The sequence below is a fragment of the Gouania willdenowi genome, chromosome 16 (genome assembly GCF_900634775.1).
Source record: "Gouania willdenowi chromosome 16, fGouWil2.1, whole genome shotgun sequence".
Taxonomy (NCBI): domain Eukaryota; kingdom Metazoa; phylum Chordata; class Actinopteri; order Blenniiformes; family Gobiesocidae; genus Gouania; species Gouania willdenowi.
This window is the reverse complement of record NC_041059.1, coordinates 23242784-23260701: the sequence shown is the minus strand read 5'-3', so window position 1 is coordinate 23260701 and position 17918 is coordinate 23242784. Positions and strand designations below refer to the sequence as shown.

At 36.6% G+C, this 17918-nt stretch overlaps 1 protein-coding gene across 25 annotated transcripts in view; it reads right to left on the bottom strand.

The window, feature by feature from the left end:
- LOC114478369 (focal adhesion kinase 1-like) overlaps positions 1–17918 on the bottom strand; it is a 68615-nt gene that overhangs the window by 39757 nt on the left and 10940 nt on the right. For 7 of the 25 annotated variants that reach the window (XM_028471398.1, XM_028471405.1, XM_028471400.1 and 4 more), the window contains exons 1-10: positions 11361–11893; positions 4980–5260; positions 4708–4874; positions 2691–2778; positions 2402–2481; positions 2265–2327; positions 2108–2162; positions 1758–1898; positions 1384–1461; positions 959–1066 (exon numbers count right to left, since the gene is read on the bottom strand). In XM_028471398.1, coding sequence (XP_028327199.1) covers positions 959–1066; positions 1384–1461; positions 1758–1898; positions 2108–2162; positions 2265–2327; positions 2402–2481; positions 2691–2778; positions 4708–4874; positions 4980–5260; positions 11361–11433 — 1134 coding nt within the window. In that variant the 5' untranslated portion in view covers positions 11434–11893. Of the gene's footprint in view, positions 1–958; positions 1067–1383; positions 1462–1757; positions 1899–2107; positions 2163–2264; positions 2328–2401; positions 2482–2690; positions 2779–4707; positions 4875–4979; positions 5261–11360; positions 11910–15506; positions 15534–17276; positions 17361–17918 lie in introns of those variants that run through there. The other 18 variants (XM_028471383.1, XM_028471385.1, XM_028471394.1 and 15 more) reach the window with 8 other exon arrangements.

The following is a 17918-nucleotide window of genomic DNA, read 5'->3' as shown; positions in this document are numbered from 1 at the left end:
GCACTGATGCAAACATGCATTTGCTTTTACAACAACTTCCTGAGTGAACTCTTCCTGTCATTTTTTAAATGAGTTGAAAAATGTTGAGCATCTCTAAGTGACATTAAAAGATGTCTCTATTTTTCAAACGACTGCTATGAGATAACTGTTTTATTTGATGCAGTATAAGCTAGATTAAAAAGTAAAAAAAATAATAATTGAAAAATTAATTGCTTTATGTCTTTTCTTTGTTTAAAGGCAGGGTAGGTAATTTTCAAAAACTAGCATGATTTTGAAAGTAGCCTCCGAGTGCTGCGCTTTTACCCGCCCCCTCCCCTCTGTGCTCCCTCTAAAGGCACGCCCCTCACTGACATGCACGAGCTCCGTTGCTCCAATAGCAGACCTAAGCTCATCACTTGTATTGTGTAGAAATGATGTCATTTCATGTTTCATTCAGCATTAAGTAAACACTAAACTTTATCATTATATATGTTAAAATACGTGACTAAAAACTCCGTTTTAACTCTGTCACCGGTGAAGTGCTTTCAGTGTGGGCTAGCGCACGCGAGGGGTCGAGAACGAGCAGGGAGACAGGGAGACATGATTTATTAATAAAAAAATAAACCGTCTTTTTTCATTGGTCGAGGTTTTTACAGGTTTACAGCTGCTACAGATGACGGATTTTCTTTGTTCCTTTTTCAGAACACATTCGATCTTAATTTCTGTCAGGACATAAAGAAAATTTCAACCAAAAAACTTAAAAAGTGTATCTGGAGAAAATTACCTACCCTACCTTTAAGGCTAGGTACCTTTCAGTTAAAACATTCATACGCTACTTTAACTAGGTAGAGTGAAGATTTCTAAAAGTGAGCGCATATATACCAGTCAAAAGTTCACACAGACCTTTTCATTTCATTTCAATGATAAAGTATGTCCAAACTTTTGACTGGTAGTGTAAATCTGAATGAAAGTGTGTTACCTCTGGAGCGCCTGCCACGTTTAGCTGCAACATGCCTTTCCTGTCTTTTTCTTCCAAAGCTGAATACTGAATGGATTGAACATGATTGAAGTTTGCTAAATGTGTTGGCTGCAGAAACAAAGACAAACAGAAAAATAAATCACTTTAAATAAATCAAATTAGCATTAAAGGTCACATTATAATTCTTTTTTTTTGCAGGCATAAGGCAGACAGCATTTATTACAGTGACAAATTCTTATTTATGTGAGAGCATTAGTGTAAGTCATGAAGCAAAATGTAAGACCGTATCTGAGCACCAGCCAAATCCACCAGTAGAGGGCGGTACTGTTGATTGGTTGTTTTGTTTTGTTTGAAAGTAGGATTGGGAAGTACATATTGTATATACTGTATACATTGTGGGGTATGTTCTCAGTATACATACTCACCGTTGAGCCCTTATCTGTGAGGTAGCTGATTCCCTCCTCTGGTCCTATAGCCAACTCTACTGATATTACCCAACTTAACTAAAGATGGAGAGAGGGAGAGAGAGAGACACACACACACACACAGAGAGAGAGAGAGAAGAAACTGTTTTATTATTTTATTATCATGGGCAATGTTGCATTGTATTATTGATTGCAATGACCCAAGAGTGGTCGAAGTAAAAAATGTCAGTAACTTTTATGAAAATTACCAGAGAAAGTTAAAAGCCTTTGATATTACACCCATTACCTCTTATCTAATCTAGCACTCCCAGTTATTGAGAATGTAGAAAATAAGTTTTTATGCAATGTTCTTGCTAAGAAATTAGCAATCCTACCCCTAAAGCGCATTTGAAGCACTCCTTGTCAAAACAGTAGATGGGAGACAAAATCTCAAAGAACTTGTGGATGCTTTGCTCATCGTTGAGGTTAGCAAACTGTTTAAAGGTCTGCTGGATCTGCTTACGAAGAGCCTTTGGCTGATGGAGAGCAGAAAAAGAGGAAAAAGAGAAATCGTTTTTAAAGATCAGTCCTCTGGAGCAAAGAAAATCCCCAAAGGAAAATCACAAACACTGTAAGTAGACTATAGATAATTAATAATCCAATAATAATTTAACCTAGCAAAAGAAACAGGAGCTCCACATCAAATCATTTGTGATTTTGACCTTTTAAAGGGATGGAATCTCACCTTAAGGGAGTCCAAAAGGCTTTTGGGAAAGAATCTTCTCAAACCGACATCTTTTCTACAAAAACAACAGAAAAATGCAAAAATTATCTGGTTTATTTCTTTTTTTTTAATAACCATTTTTGCTTGGTAAAACAAAATAATGAACAAAAAAACTCACTCTAGTAGCTCATAGTTGGATTTCTTATCTAGAGCATTGCCTGGCATTTCTCTAAAGAATCTCCTGAAAAATGGACAGAGATGTGACAAATAATCTACATCCCAATGAAAGCAAAAAAGGGTGTATAATTCTCTCACCTTATTTCTAAACAGCCTAGTTTCAAAGCAACATCTTGATCCACTTGATCTGCTATATGATGCATGTAGTCACTCTTTACCTAAAAAAAACATATTGTTGGAAGATAAAATATAAAAATAAGTCTCAAAGTGTAAACAAATTAAATATAAATGTGTTTTCTCTGACTAAGTGGTAAAAGTTGCACAAACATAATGAGCATGTTGAGCAAATGGGTTTATTTCTATTCATTATGTATTGTGTTGAGTACAAAAGCACTGTTCTGTCTCTGATGGTACTGTGTGGCTTTACCTGATGATAGAGGTAGTTAAGGGAAGGTTTATCTTCAGAGAAATGGCTAAGATAACCTTTAGGAAGGTAACGCATCCGCAGCTCATACCTAAGACAATTTTAGCAAATGAACATGGATAAACAAATGTCAATACACACAGGCAATGTTAAAAAAAAAAAAGCATATTTGTTAAAAAGCAGTGAAATACATTCTTGACTTCAAAACACAATTAGACAAATTAAAAGATGAGTTAGAAAAACCTTTTAATGTTTAATTCCCATGTACTTTTTTGACTTTAAATGACTAAAACACACTTTAAAAAGTGGCATTAGATGCTGGATGCATTACAAGCTGAGTTTTACCATTATAACACTGACATTTACACAATCTAAGGTGGAAGTGAGGTGCAGTGTAACATTTACAGACCAAAAACTGACCAGAAGGGGTGGGCTAGTTAAAACACACAAAATAAAAGGAGATTGTGTCTGTAATGTGTCTGTATTAGAGATGTACCCATATTACCATGCTATTTTACTTTACAAGTGACATACTGCACAGGCTACAGCCGAGAGAATTGGGTCAGAAGGGAAGTGTACACTGAGCTGCTGTGACAGTAAGGCCTACAGTTGGATAACAATGGCCAACCAAATGAATAAACCATCCTCGTTCTATAATGAATGAACCATAAAGAAGTGTGAGAAAAGAAAAACAGATGTGTGTTTGAGGGTAGAAATAGAGAGTGTCCTGGGGAAAAGAAAAAAAAAAAGGTTGGAGAGGAAGGTCAAAGTGAAAATGAATGAGAATAAACAAAAACGCCAGTAAGAAAAAAGTGAGAACAGAGTGGCACAGAGTTATTCCATCCCCTGGGCTACTGCTATTGTTCTATCAATAGCTTGGCAGCAAAAAAAACCCTGTGGGTTTGGAACCCAACAACCCTGCAAGGCAATGTTGCATCAACTGGGGGAAGTTGCACTGCAGCATGTGAGTTGTTTAAACGTTTGGGTGAAATTATCTTAATTTCATTGTCCCTGTGAATCGCAGCAAATGTAGCACAATGGACTAATCTTTAGACAAGTTTTAGGTAGTTGAGTCATTAGAAATATAAAATGAAAGGTCCTGAGAGATACAAAATAATAATAACAATTACAATTAAATGGAAAATTTAGATCATGGCCAAACTCAAGGCCAAGGGGCAAAATCTGGCCCTTTTGACCATCCAATTCGGCCCACAGGAGAAAGTTAAAAAGACAGGAAAATCTGAATTATTGTCTAAATTATCAAATATTTCAGCTGTAGATATCTCAGCCTTTCTAAATACACAAATGTAATGAAAATCAACAATATTTGGAGCATCGCAATTTTCCCACGCTTTATCACGACTGTAGTCATTTTAAATCTCAAATAGTTCAAACAACTAAATTTTTCTGAGATAATTTCACATTATTTCCCCAAATTAAATCAAAATTGGTCACAAAATCAATGAAATTTAAAAGAGAAAATCCGGCAGGGACTGATATCTGTCACTTATTGCCGTACATACTTTATGTTGAAATTGCTTGTTTTCCCGCCTAAAATCTGTGGCCCACTTAAGATCAAAGTACTTCGTATTTGGCCCCTGAACTCAAATTAGTTTGACACCCCTGATTTAAGTACATCGGTTATAGTTGTTCCAAATTATGATGAATGAATTAAGTACTGACTCTAGTTTCTCAATTTTGTTATACAGGTGCTAGCAATATAATGAAATAGTTCATCTCTTCTTAACAATGTATTAAAGGCACATGCATGTATACCCAAACTAACAGCTATATACTGTATACAGTGAGAGATAACCTTTTCACTGATAGTAACAAGGTACAGTATTTGGGGGAACAAAATCATCAAGTTTATAAAAAGATTCAATTCAATTCTATCTACCATAGCAAAATAATAACCTGATAATGGCTGTAACTTTCACACTAAAGAACTTTTTACTTGCATGAGATGACGACAAGAGGAGAAGAAGCAGGCGTTAACAAAATCACAGAGCAGTTTTACCTCCACTCCTCCTGGGGATGCTGCTTCTCATATTTCTCACGAACATGAGACACGCCCAAATCCGGATGTAACCAGTGCAAAGCATCAGAGCGCAAATGGGTCAGACGAAGGCCCAAAGAGGACACGCAGCGCAGTTTGTGGATCTCTGCTATCTTTTGAATAACACCCTGAATTAACAAGTGAATAAATTAAAGTGGGGAAAAATAGATTAAAACCCAAGGGATGAAAACAATAGAAGAGCAAATATAAAAAGAAATGATTCTACATCTTACCCTGACATCTGTAGCATCTCCGTGTCTGATATTACTTGCCCAGGTACAAGGTTCACTGTTGGTTTCAAAGTAGTGGAAGATCCTAAGAACTCGGTCCATGGAACACAGGGGTCGCTCCAGACCTCCTGCTGACCCACTGGTACTCGGACCACCAGGTATTCCAGAGCGGGACTTGACCCCACAACCTCCTGCAGCTGAGTGATTGAGATTGGGTTCAAGATAGGAAGACGATGCCATGCCTGACTCTGACGTTCCTGCTGAGGCTAACTGGCCATCATATTCTGGAAATATGCAGAAAATAAAGATAAAGCATACCTTACATTGTGCACAAGTCCTAAAACAAAATCATCAAAACAGAAAAAAGTAGCTTCATCAAAGCATTTTAACCCATAACTGAGATACAATCGTGAACCATTAAACACGTATGCTGTCTCTCAAATTGCTGTTCAGGGAAAGTACAATTCACAAAGACATAACGGAGCTATGTAAAGCTGAAATGCATCTACATTGCTCGAATTATTCAGGAAAATAATCCTCTGATTAATCACTTCCAAAAAATAATCAATAGCTGTTGATCGAGAGCAATGCCACCGTGAAACAATGCAAAAAATTCAATATGAACAGATAAAAACTAGAATAAAAAGCCAAGATAAGATCCCATGTCCTTTGAAAAGGATTTACTTCCAGCTCTAAAATGTGAGGCTGAATACTAACAAGGAAATGCTGCAGCTGAATTTAACAGAAAGTTGAGTTAAATCACTTCAGCAGTTGTATCAATATTTAGGAAATAAAAAATGCATTTACACTTTGTACATGAATGAATACTTCAGTCCAACAATTAATAGAAACCATATTTAACACAAACTAGTGTCCAGGGCCCTATACTACAAAGCTTGATTTCCTTTAATCACACTAACTTGCAGGATTAAGCTTGTGTGTGCTGTACTACGATGCTGTTCCACTTCTTAGACGCCTAAATCACCTGGTCCAGAGCAGGTTAGGTTCTGGATAGGAGATCATCCAGTATAAAAGCACCACCTCCTGACCAATCAGTTCTCTCTGAAAATAGCCTGCCCATTCTTAGAAAAACTTGATTGATGACCAGATTGTTGGATCGTGTGGAGCATCGTCGCGCACCAGTGCAGTGGGCTCACCAGTGATGTGGAGTTATCTGTGTCATGATAAAGTGAAACCGACTGATCAGAATCCGTTTATATTGTCTGATGAATAAATATTCAGTATAATCTCACCAGTGAAAGTCGGCAATTTTCTGCCAGCTGTCTTTCCTGGCCTTTGCAACAGTGATTACGGATTTTAATTCTTGTATTTTAAGAATACTTGTCTGTTCCTCCATGGTGACGTGAATGTATCTGTGCTGTGTAAAGCCAGCTAATGGAAATAGAATATGATATGTTCATCCAGCTTTGTAGTACAGGCCTCAGGTCTTCCTTTCGGACAACTTGGCAAGAATAATTTGGCATATAACATGTTGTATGGGCAACTTAAACACTTTTTGCTATTTCTAAGGGTTATACATGCACACATGGTTTCTTTGTATTACTAGGGGCTGGATCGTGGATGATACACTAGACGATAATAGGATCACTATTGCAACAACACATCATCAGTAGGGTAAAACTAACCTGTCTCACGACGGTCTAATCAACTCTAGACATACTTACATACTGATTGACCTTTTCAACTAAATAGGAATAAAAGCAAACCCCAAACTATCTGGTGTAAAAGGTGGTGTAAATATTTTATATCTAACCCTCCCCTCTCATCGACGATACATCTTGTGACGTTTCATTATTGCAATATTTTTACGCATGATATATTGACCCACATTTAGTTATTATTTATGCTACTTGCTTAACTGAATTTTAAGCCGACACCAATTATTCCAGTGCTTGGGATTTTCTTCATCCTAAATGTACCACTCAGTTATTTGCCTACTATTCATCAGCTTTTACACTTTTCCTTGCAAAGAGTAATACTAATATGCAACAGTGACAACAATGTGAACTTGTATACTGCAACCTCTTTTTTTTTACATCTGGCATAACTCCATAAATATGTAGTGGCTACTAATCTCTAATCTCTGACCGTCTTTTACCAGTTAACCAATTAGTTACTGACTTAATTTCAGTTTTCTCTTGTCAGCTCATTGTGATCCACAATGTTTCCTGTGTCACTTCCTGAACATCCCAGCAGGTTTTGTTGAGTCATCGTCACTACAGGGATTTGTTTCAGCTGACTGTGAGCTCACGAGCCACAGAATAACTTTGTGGCTCCTCTCAATTACCGTAAATGAACTAAAATTACCAATAATTTACTTGTATAGTGTATCGGAAACATTGCAATACAAGGTTGTTTTTTTTGGGTTTTTTTCTTACTTGGCATATTGTACCTAAAAAAAGTACAAACAATTTGTACATTCATCATTTATACACTGTGTGAGGAGGTCATGGTCAGATTTCTTGGGACCAATTATGAAAAAGTTGACATGGCACTTTTCTAAAGCTTGACCTCCAGTTGTCTCTTAGTGCCAATGAAGCGTATGCTTGTGTGCACGCAGGCATACAGTATAAATGATGATTACAAAGTGTAAAGCTGAACATTTTGATGACATGACTCAGTATCTACTCTTAACAAACTGAAGATTTGTGAATGTATTAAACAACAACACAATCCCTAATTCTACAAAGTGGCCATGCAGTCATTCTTTTTTTCTTTTGAAGCTGGCTGTGTCTGTACTATACTGTAGGTATCGTCTTATGTTTACCTCTGTGGATGGAAATGTCATTTATTTAATAACCCTGGTAAACTATACCGACATGGCTTGATTTCTCTCAGTGTATATAGAATTAACAACACAAATTACTTAGTGATACGCTAAGAGTAAGAAAAAAAACTGAATATACTGAATATTAAGATTTCGGGCAAAATTATCGAGAAATTCCATTTGAGCAATTACATCTATCAATAAGTTGTATTCTAATTTCTATAAATTAAGTGAACATCAATTATTTGTTCTGGTTGAGCTTTTTATGAAACGATTTTCATGCAATACTAATGCATTGAATAATATTTCAAATTTGTGCAAAAATTAAACAAATATAATAAAAGTTGGTTTTCCCACTCCATCTTCTGCAAAAACCTGGTTCATCTCACAGATTAGACCTATTGGATCTATCTGCTCTCATCTGAACATCTTTAAAAAAAAAAAAAAAACAGCTTTAACTCAAAAACAATGGCAGGAATTTGTTTATGGAGTGCACTTCAGAAATAAATAAAAAAGTCAGGAACTCTCCTAAAATTTAAGAAACACATCAAATCTACAATGTTAAATAAGTATGAATATTAGATTTCAATATACATAAATGAGATGTTTGATATTTGATTTGGGCAAACATGAAAACAATGTTTTTGTTTTTTTTTTTTCCCTTCGCTTTCTTTTTGTGAATATTGAAAATATGGCACATAAAATAAAATGCCTAAAAATATCTATAAATCTGTAAATATTTAGAAAGTTGAATATTAATAGACTGATCCAAAGGTATTGAAAGGCAACAATAGGGCAATTACTATAAGAGTAATCTTCTCTTCTACTCCTTTGCTAAGACTGTTTTTTTATTTTTACTTTTGAAATAAATAAATAAATAAATAAATAAACAAATAAATATCTTCAATAGACAATGTCACTGTTGCCATGGTATCAACCTAGTCAGATGTCTACCTCTTAACTCCATTCACCAGCTCACATAATTTATCCCAGAGAGAATTGCTAAAATGTGTTAGGAATTACTATGCAACTTGAAAAATGTAAACACTGCATCACATGTGCTACAGTATCACAAACTTGAGTGAGCTATCTGTCACTTTTCTCCCATCAGTCAGTGAACAGCTTAGATATCAGTCACACCAGTGTTGCATTACATGCACTGCATATTCAAAAAGCAGTGGTACAAGCCCGCATACATCCAGCCCAAACCTACAGCTTTTCTAAATCCTCTTAGAAAAGTAGGCATTCCATCACATGGGCACATAGCATAGCCACTTGTTACATAAAAGCTTTTGATAAAATAGGCCTTACATTTGGTGTGTAGACTTTAGAAACGCTGCCTGTTAGAAAACTGGAGTTTAATTTCATGAATCTTAAGCCTTTTGTGTGGGTACCCTGCAGAGTGTAACATTTTTATATGATAGCTACAAACTCATTATTAATGTATTTTAGCCTAATTTGAGTTTTGGAATCACCTATAAAAGTGAATATGTACATGCTGGCGATATTTGTGTATCCTATTGATTTTTGTTCACCAAGAGCAACAATACTATTAAAATAAATGATTGTTATGATATAATTCTAGCTAATAAGTTGTTATGAAACTGAATCGGATCTCAAGTTACTCCAATTGCTATCTAATTTAGGTTTAAAATAAAAACACTGATGCTTTGCAGATGAAGACAGCTGCTCCTGTACAGGCAGCCAGAGTTCAGCTTTATCCCAACAGCAGCAGGATGGTTTACCTCCTCATAAAACACACTGTATTTATATGTGTTACTGGGGGTTGATCCAATCCTTTGGGAGCAGAGAATTACCTTTTCATCCCCCTCCCCTCAAATATAGTCCTTAGTTGGTACTATTCCCTGATTTTTTTCCCAAATACTTTCAAATTCTTCTCCTTCTTGTCATAATTAAAGCTATAAAGGCTGTTCCAGCAGGCTTCTCATCTCTATTTGACCCTTCTGTTGTATTGAACCACTTTCCTTCCTTCCTATACATCTCATCTTTCTCTCTTCAGAACAATTTCCATACCCTCCCCCACAACTTATCGATATGCTTTACTCTTTCAAGGATGTGCAGTATCAGTAACAGGATGAGATGAGCAGCGCACGCCAAAACTTTTGTTGAATACACATTTCATACACATATTAGATTATGCCAATAAATGATGCGTTTACAACAGGTGGACCCATGAGACTCTGCACTGGAGTTTTCGAAGTGGAACCAAACTACTTGGAAAAAACCAAACGGTTGCATTAAAAAATGTTCATCACATTTTCCAAATACAAAACATTACTGAGAAACATCAGTATGAACGTCAAATGAACTGCTCTATATGTGAAGGAATAAAAGAGTTAAAGAAGAGTGAGATACTTTGGCATGCTGCTGTGATTATCCAGATGCCAAACTCTTCATCTCACTTTCTATCTCATTCAAATGCACATTGTATAAGTATATATACAAGGGAACCAAGACCTCTTTTTCAAGAGTTTTAAGCCTAATTCTGGTCTGTTTAAAGTAGAGCAAAAAAATAAAGAGGGATAACGTACATATATAACCTACCTAATTGTGGGGATGTTGGTGACACAATGACATACCAGAAAACCTGCATGTGTATTTTTTCACATAGATGTACTGTACATACATACACTACAAAAAACACACAAAGGCTTGTAAAAAGTCACCATTTCGTTTTCACACAGAATTCCAAGGTTACTTAAGCACACAAAATCCCAATAAACTAATCTGGTTAGCTATGCATAACTGCAACCGTAGAAATGCTGGTCATGCAGCACTTCAGCCCTCATCAGAGAAAAGTGGACCTTTGTTATGAATACTTAATTCAAAGCAATCAATACTTTTAGAGATGATACCACTGTGTTAATAACAGGTTATTCGTCATCCTATTAAAAGGTTTAGCAGTTGTTGTGCATGTCAACAGATAATGTCAGCCTATTCACTATCCCAGTATTTTGTAATTTGTGGACTCAACTTAATATCTCTCTCTCTTGAATATAAGATATAATGCTGCGAGTTTTATTAGAATGAAGTGGTTCACAATAAAATGTATTTGCACTACCTATGCATATTAAGGAAAACTACATCTGTTATCTGACAATGTGAGGAGAGTGTCTTTCCCATCTGTGTAAAATGAAAGGCAAATAAAAAATAATGTTTATATGGAATTACCTTATATGACCAGTAAAGGTACACATGTGTAGTATACAGCAGAATATATTGCCAGTTCTGTTTATGAAATAACTCTTCCACTGTATTAAAAATGATATTCTCCTCTCTAATGAAAAAACTCATCTGGAGTGGCATATAACATTTTTCAAACTAACAAAATAACATAAACAAATACTATTGTTTCAATCTACAAAATATTGGTGCAACCATCCTTACTGCTAATCTTCTAGTGTTGTCAAGAACACAACCAGGAGTTATTAAAACTCTTATTATTATAGTCTTATTGCTGATAATTAAAGTGAAACCACTGGAAAAACTGTTGATATTGGCATTGTTTTTAAAGATGCACAACAAACCAACAACAAGTTACCATGAAGTGTTTTTTGCACTCTGTTAATACATACTTGGTAGTAGGTGGCGTGCATAAATGCAGGCTCCCTTGCCCCAGCAGAGTGGGATGCAGCCACTGTTCTCCATTTATTCTGTTGAACAATTCTGGGTCTGGCCAAAGCTCCCAGACAATACAGATGAGCCCTGAAAACAGCATAGGGCCTTGGACGAGGGCCAGTTTAAAGTGTCTTTTAAGAAGGTTGGCAGATGTTTATAGTCCAAGGACGGAAAAAAAATGTGAAAGCGTTTCAAAAAAACTGTTATTGGAAAAGGCTCTCATTGTTTCTAAGGGAATCCAAAGGAAAAGTAAAGAAATAACCAAAGTACAGTCACAGTTTTGTTTTTTTTCTAAAAAGAAGAAGAAAAAATGTCATAAAACAAAACTATATACAATGAACCACATCGTCAGCTTCTCACAACTGGTAATTGAACTGTAAATCATGCAATGCACACAATGCCTTGCAGGACTTCAACTGACGTGCAATGAGTTTCCTCTTTGGTAGACTCTTTGCCCATTCACCTTCAGGAAATTGAGTCCCTGAGGAGCAGGATAATTGAGTAAATTTTTTTGCAGGGCACTTCACTTGGGATATAGCGTCCAAAATAGACTTTTGAGCACAGCTGCTGACACAAACGGTTCACTGCCTTGTCCGAGAAGCAGTCCCACAAGTCAATAAATCCTCATACGATATCAACTGCAGAGTTACTGATCCAGTTTATCAATGTGAAGTTCAAAGAAGGTCATTTCTCAGCAGCCAGGCTTGGTTTTGTATTGTGTCATAAGTCAAAAATCCAGAATAACAGACAATCCTTACTGAATAAGGAGACTTCCTTGATATTACGTTCAGCTCTTTAATAAGGCTTCGAGATTTGCAAGAAACTGTTACCTGTGGTGAAGAAAATCTAATGTAGGGCAGAATGCGGCAGAGAGAAATGGAACATCCTGAGCAAAAGAAGGATGAGAGGAAAGAGAGCAGTATCTAAGAGGACAAAATTAGCCAGTAGAAAAAAAAGGAAAAGAGTAGCTCAATAGTAAATATTGATAAGAATGAAATTCAAAACATAAAGATGTTTGTTTCCTTCTTTCCTTTTTTAAAAACTGAAAAATACATACAAAGAAACCCAGAGTGGATGAAAGATTAAGCATGGAATCCAAAAGGAGAGGCAGAAACTACTGCTTTCCAAAGCTTTATCCCAAAATGATTCGAGCTTGCCAGAGTTACCAAGGTTCCAGCAGGCACCTGATGTTAGGCAGGAGACTGAAATAGTTTTGTGGAGCAAGAAAAAAAAAGGATCAAATTTGGAAAAAAAAAAATGCGTCACTCTCATGTACAACCATGCAGGTAGGATGAGATTCAGACTATAGAGATACAGGAAATCCAATACTAGGTCTGTCGGCTGAGTCCTTTACTCCGGCTTTGATAGGCGTCCTTCTGAAGCAGCCAAATCATAAACCGCATTCCCAATCTCTCTCTCTCTCTCTTTTTCTTTCTGTACAACACGTACACGCCCCCATACACACACGTACAATGCTGCAACCATACACACAAGGACAGTGTGTTTATCCCACAAACTCCTTGAGCAAGAAGCAAAAGAGTGAACCAAAGAGACAGTACACTGAAAGAACAGTGCGCTGATATATTGAGAAACAATGGAGCGAGCAAAAAGTTAACATGCGTGTATGCAGGAACCTGAAGTATGCCATAAGACTCTATGATTATGCCACAAAATAACCAGTGTTTGAAGTATGGGTTTACGGTGTGTGTGTGCGTGTGTGCGTGTGTGTGTGTGTGTGTGTGTGTGTGGCAAATGAGAGTAGTAAAATCAATGTAGCCAAAAGATTATTGCATAGACTTGAAACTGTGCAGGAAAAACGCTCATTCAACCCACAACTGAACTCTAACACTTTCATTTTATACCATAATCAGCCACTGAAAGCACACAATTTTATTTCTAACTTAGGTCTACTGCCCCCAGCAGGGCACTAAAAGCCTTTGTTCTCCCTCTCTAAGCATACAGTGTCATTGGCTCTTGTAGTACTCCAGTGTTTTACAGCCCATCATATAATACAACCAATTATGGAGACGCAAGAAGATATCCACTTTAACGCAACAAATGCCATTGGTGAAACACTCACAACAAGCACACTGAAAAGTAAAAAGTTACTCTGAATTCTTTTAAAGGTCTGATGATGAAAAACAGTGAATAAAATCTTCCTGGGTGGTCTGTCTCTGTATTCTATAATCCACGTAAATATACAATCATCAGGATTAGGTTAGCTAACTCAGAAAATGGGATCTCTCCCTCTCTCTCTTGAAACAACTGCCTGTCCAAGGCTTTTTTGCTGCTCTAGCCTAAAGCTGCTGTCAAATATTGAGCCCAAGAGACACATTAAGTTCCCTACACTGCAGGGTTTTAGCTAGCCAATCAAAATAAATTAGCAAGAATTAATTTAGTACTAACATTATTATTCAAAAAGTATAAATAAGGTTGGGATTGGGTGACGGAGGGCTGCATCTCAAATAAAACTATTTTGAGTCATGGATAATTGGGGCCAAGAATAGGCCTGGGCCGATAATCGATATATCAATAAACCGGACGGTAAATAAAATGAACTTGGTAAGTTTGCTGGCCTCTGTATATTGCCATATTGATAAGTATTTGGCGGCGCGCCTGACGGCTGCGGCTGCAGAGGCTAGTGTTAGCAAAGGATATTAAAAAGCAAATAACTCAGTCAGTTCTAATAATTTCTCAGTGAACCTGCAGCGTAATTACTCTAAAATAGTATTCCACTGCCAGGCAATCTTAGATTTAGGTAAATCAAACCGTTATAGTCCAGTAGATGAGGCTACTCTGGACCTACTATGTAGCTTCGGATTGTTACGCCGGCTACACCCAGCAGCCTGTGAAGCAGCGGAACTTCTTACCCACGGTGTCCGCCAGTGGAGCCTCCAACGTAAGCAGTGTGATCGGAAGCAGAAGCGGGGATGCCGAGCAGGGCTAGCAACCAAGCTAAGTCTAAGTATTTTGTTTTTCTCATCTTTGGCCTCCAAACAGGCTGGATGACAAGGGGGTTCACCCTCAGCACATGAGCATGTTTGTTCCATAGCGGAATGAACAGAGTAAACTAGAAACTATTTGGTCCATGAAAACAGAACAGAATGAAACAGGGGAAGGCAGGGCCGCTAGCATTGTTGTTTACAAAGGTTCTAACTGGTTTGGAAGTGTTACCTGTTAAGGAATGTAACACTATACATACAGTTGACTGGTGAAAAGAGTCATTAAGGTTTCTATTATCTGCACATCATTTCCTTTCCTTGATTATTGTGCTGTTAATTTATGATGAGCAAATGCAGACAAATTGTTTTAAAAGTCCGATTTCAAGGCCAGGCCACAGCAGAAGTGCCCCCCACCCCACCACTCAACTCAACTTTACCCCCTCTGGCCTGAACTGTGTGCACACTCAGCCTGGTTTCTGCCAACATGACACATGTGGCCAACCTGGGCCACCTCTTCGAACCAGGCCATTCAGGCCAAGCTGGCCGATATAATCCAACTCTTGTTTTTTTCTTGATATCTGACAGGAACACAATGAGACACATTAAGCTAAGCATTGTGGAACATCTATCTGTTGCCTTTTCTCTAAATGTTGACATCAATTGTAGCTACTTTCAGCCATTGGAAAGTTTAAGAAAGAAATCAATGTTTTTCTTGCAGATGCCAAATTCTTAGTTTCCACAGAAACATTAAAACACCAAATTTTAGCCCTATTTCTGTAACTGTATCACTGCAACAGCTGCACATCACTGTAAATGCCTAAATTCAGCAATTACTCAAAAATAGAATAAATATTCAAATATACAGATTTATTTTCATATTACTCAAATGATTCAGTCAAGTTTTAAAAGAAAGTTATTCTGATCTTTCAAAGGGTTAATAGCTAGAGTTCTAAAAAAAAAACCAAAACTCAAGCATAAAACATGAAACCTATGTACAGCTAGAAATGATCAACATTGTTTAAAAATTGCAGCGTATCCTTCAAACACAAACCTGACAAGAGTGTAAAAGAATAATAATTCCAAACACACATGCTTTGTTTATCAGCACGTTGCTTACCACTAAGCACACATTAAAGAAATTCAGTTTTAAGTTGTACTCACCAGCGTAGTAAGTTATTCTTGAAATGTCTGAAAGAGAGAGAGGACAGGATTTAGTTGAATCAAACCCAAAAAACTTGCCTCGTGAATTATTCATTTTCATAGTATAAAAATCCTAATCAGACAGAGCCAGAGCCTGACAACACAGCACAGGGCTAAATAATACCAAAACAGTTACTTTTAGTTATTTCTGTAAATGTAAGATTAAAAATACAATAAAATATTTTGTCTTTTTATCTCTTCAAAACACATTGGGAAAATGTACAGAACACATGCCCAAAAAAGATAATAAATAGAATAGTTTTCTCTCTCTAATGCAGATTCACTTCTCACCTAAATAAATGTAATCAAGGGGTTCATATCACAACAAATTAAAGAAAGAAATTTAATGAGATGCAAAAAGATACAATTGTAAAAGTTATCTTTTTTTTTTTTTTTATTGTAAAGTCAGATCTGTAGAACTGACCAGATCGGCTTATTTGAAAGTAGTGGTAGACCGATACATCGGCCGGCTGATATTATCGGATGATTTTTGCGGTTAATTTGTGTATCGGCATTGGCCGATGCGGGCTGCTGCGTTCACCAATTCGCAATATATAATATTTTTTAAATATTTTTACTCGTTCTTGTTTTACGTCACCTTTCTTAAATTCAAGAAATGTTCCTTTTTTTAAAAAATGAGAGTCATACCATTTGTTATAATTATTGTGTAATTTTTATGATGTAAATTGAGGGAGAAAAAGTAGTATCGGCTCCAAATATCGGCCCAAGAAAATCAGCAGTCCGTATCGATCATCGGCTAAGGCTGAAGGAAAAAAAAAAAAATCGGCATCGGCCCTATAAAATCCCTATCGGTCAATCCCTATTTGAAAGTAGTCAAATTATGCCCAGCATGAACGCTGCACATTAGTATGGTATTTGTCACATTATTATATTCATTTGTAAAGTTACTTGAAAGTTAACCTTACTCCAAGTAAGATTTGGTGTTTCAGTGAACTAAAAAAAAGGATACAGCTCCTTCCAGAACTACAAAAACTCAAGCAAATACAGATAATACCTTATCCATTTTAAAAGAATTAATGTACTGCTGCAACTTTTAGTTATGTTAAATTCTGTTATGTGTTGTCATTCACTCTAACATATTGGTATTCAAATGAGCAATTCTCTTACTTTAACTGGGTAAATCAAGCATGGATTCTCCCATGTGTCTTTGTCCTGAAATTTGTGAACCAAGTTAAGTAAGGTTCATAAACTTATTAGGTAGAACTTCCCCTAATCATCCTCAATGGCATCTATCAAAAAGTTGGTAAAGCTGAGTTTTAAATCTCCAAATCATTATTTGGTTCTTTGCACGAGTAAGTTCTCACTCAGCTCATAACATATAACATTGTAGACATAATGTAGGATCAACAGTTACCTAGCAACAGTGGAGGAGTGTGAAGATGAGTTAAGGGGAAAGAACGAAGGGTCTTAACTATTCATCAAACTTTGTAGAACTCGCCTCATTTCACTCTAGAGCAGTGTAAAACCAGGTTTTTATACGAGATGTTAAGTGAATAATTTATTGCTCCAATCTGATTTCTGAAAGTCCTTTTCTCTCTCAGAGTATGTTAGCTGCATCCCTAGCTTTAGTGTCTGCAGCGATGAACTGCTGACGGTGAGGCAGCTTTAATGATGTAATGACGTTTTAATAAAATCTGCATTCTGCATAGCTGGGGCAAGGCAAGAATCATGACTTGGCAGAAAATGTGTGCACATTAGCTGGCTGCTCACATTCAACTCTGAAATCTGTCTTGTGACCTCAGTCGCCTTCTGCTCACTGCTCGCCTGCAACTCTACTGCCTTGCCATTGCCCTTCTGTAAAAGCAGTAAAATGAAACATATGATGGAAGGACCACTGAACTGAAACTAAGAACTTCTTTAACCAAGCAACAGCTACAAAGCAAGATTTGTATTTTTAGCAATGACATATTACCTCATTATACACATGAGATAGAAGCAGGATACCATTCTTACACCAACCTTACTATTTGAATACAGAGTGTGCTAAGAGATTCCCAAACATAAATAGTTGGTTTAAGCATGTGGTTTTTTTAGACAATACAATGTCAACAGTTGTACAAATGATGTACAGTATAAACACTGAATGTATATAACCATCAATTGCCTAACAATCTAAGTACGGTACCTACCTCTAGTACTTTTTGTTCGAAAAGGATCCAGCCATGCTTCGCACCTGCATAAATGACCAGTTCATTGTTTCTCCTTTAAAAACTAAACTTCTGACTGATAAAGATCATTGTAGACCACAAGAGAACATACCACAACACATGCAGTTTTGAAGATTTTTCTACTTTTTGTTTTTCAAATATAGTCAAAGTCAAATATAGGTTCAGGCTATTGTAACTCACCTTC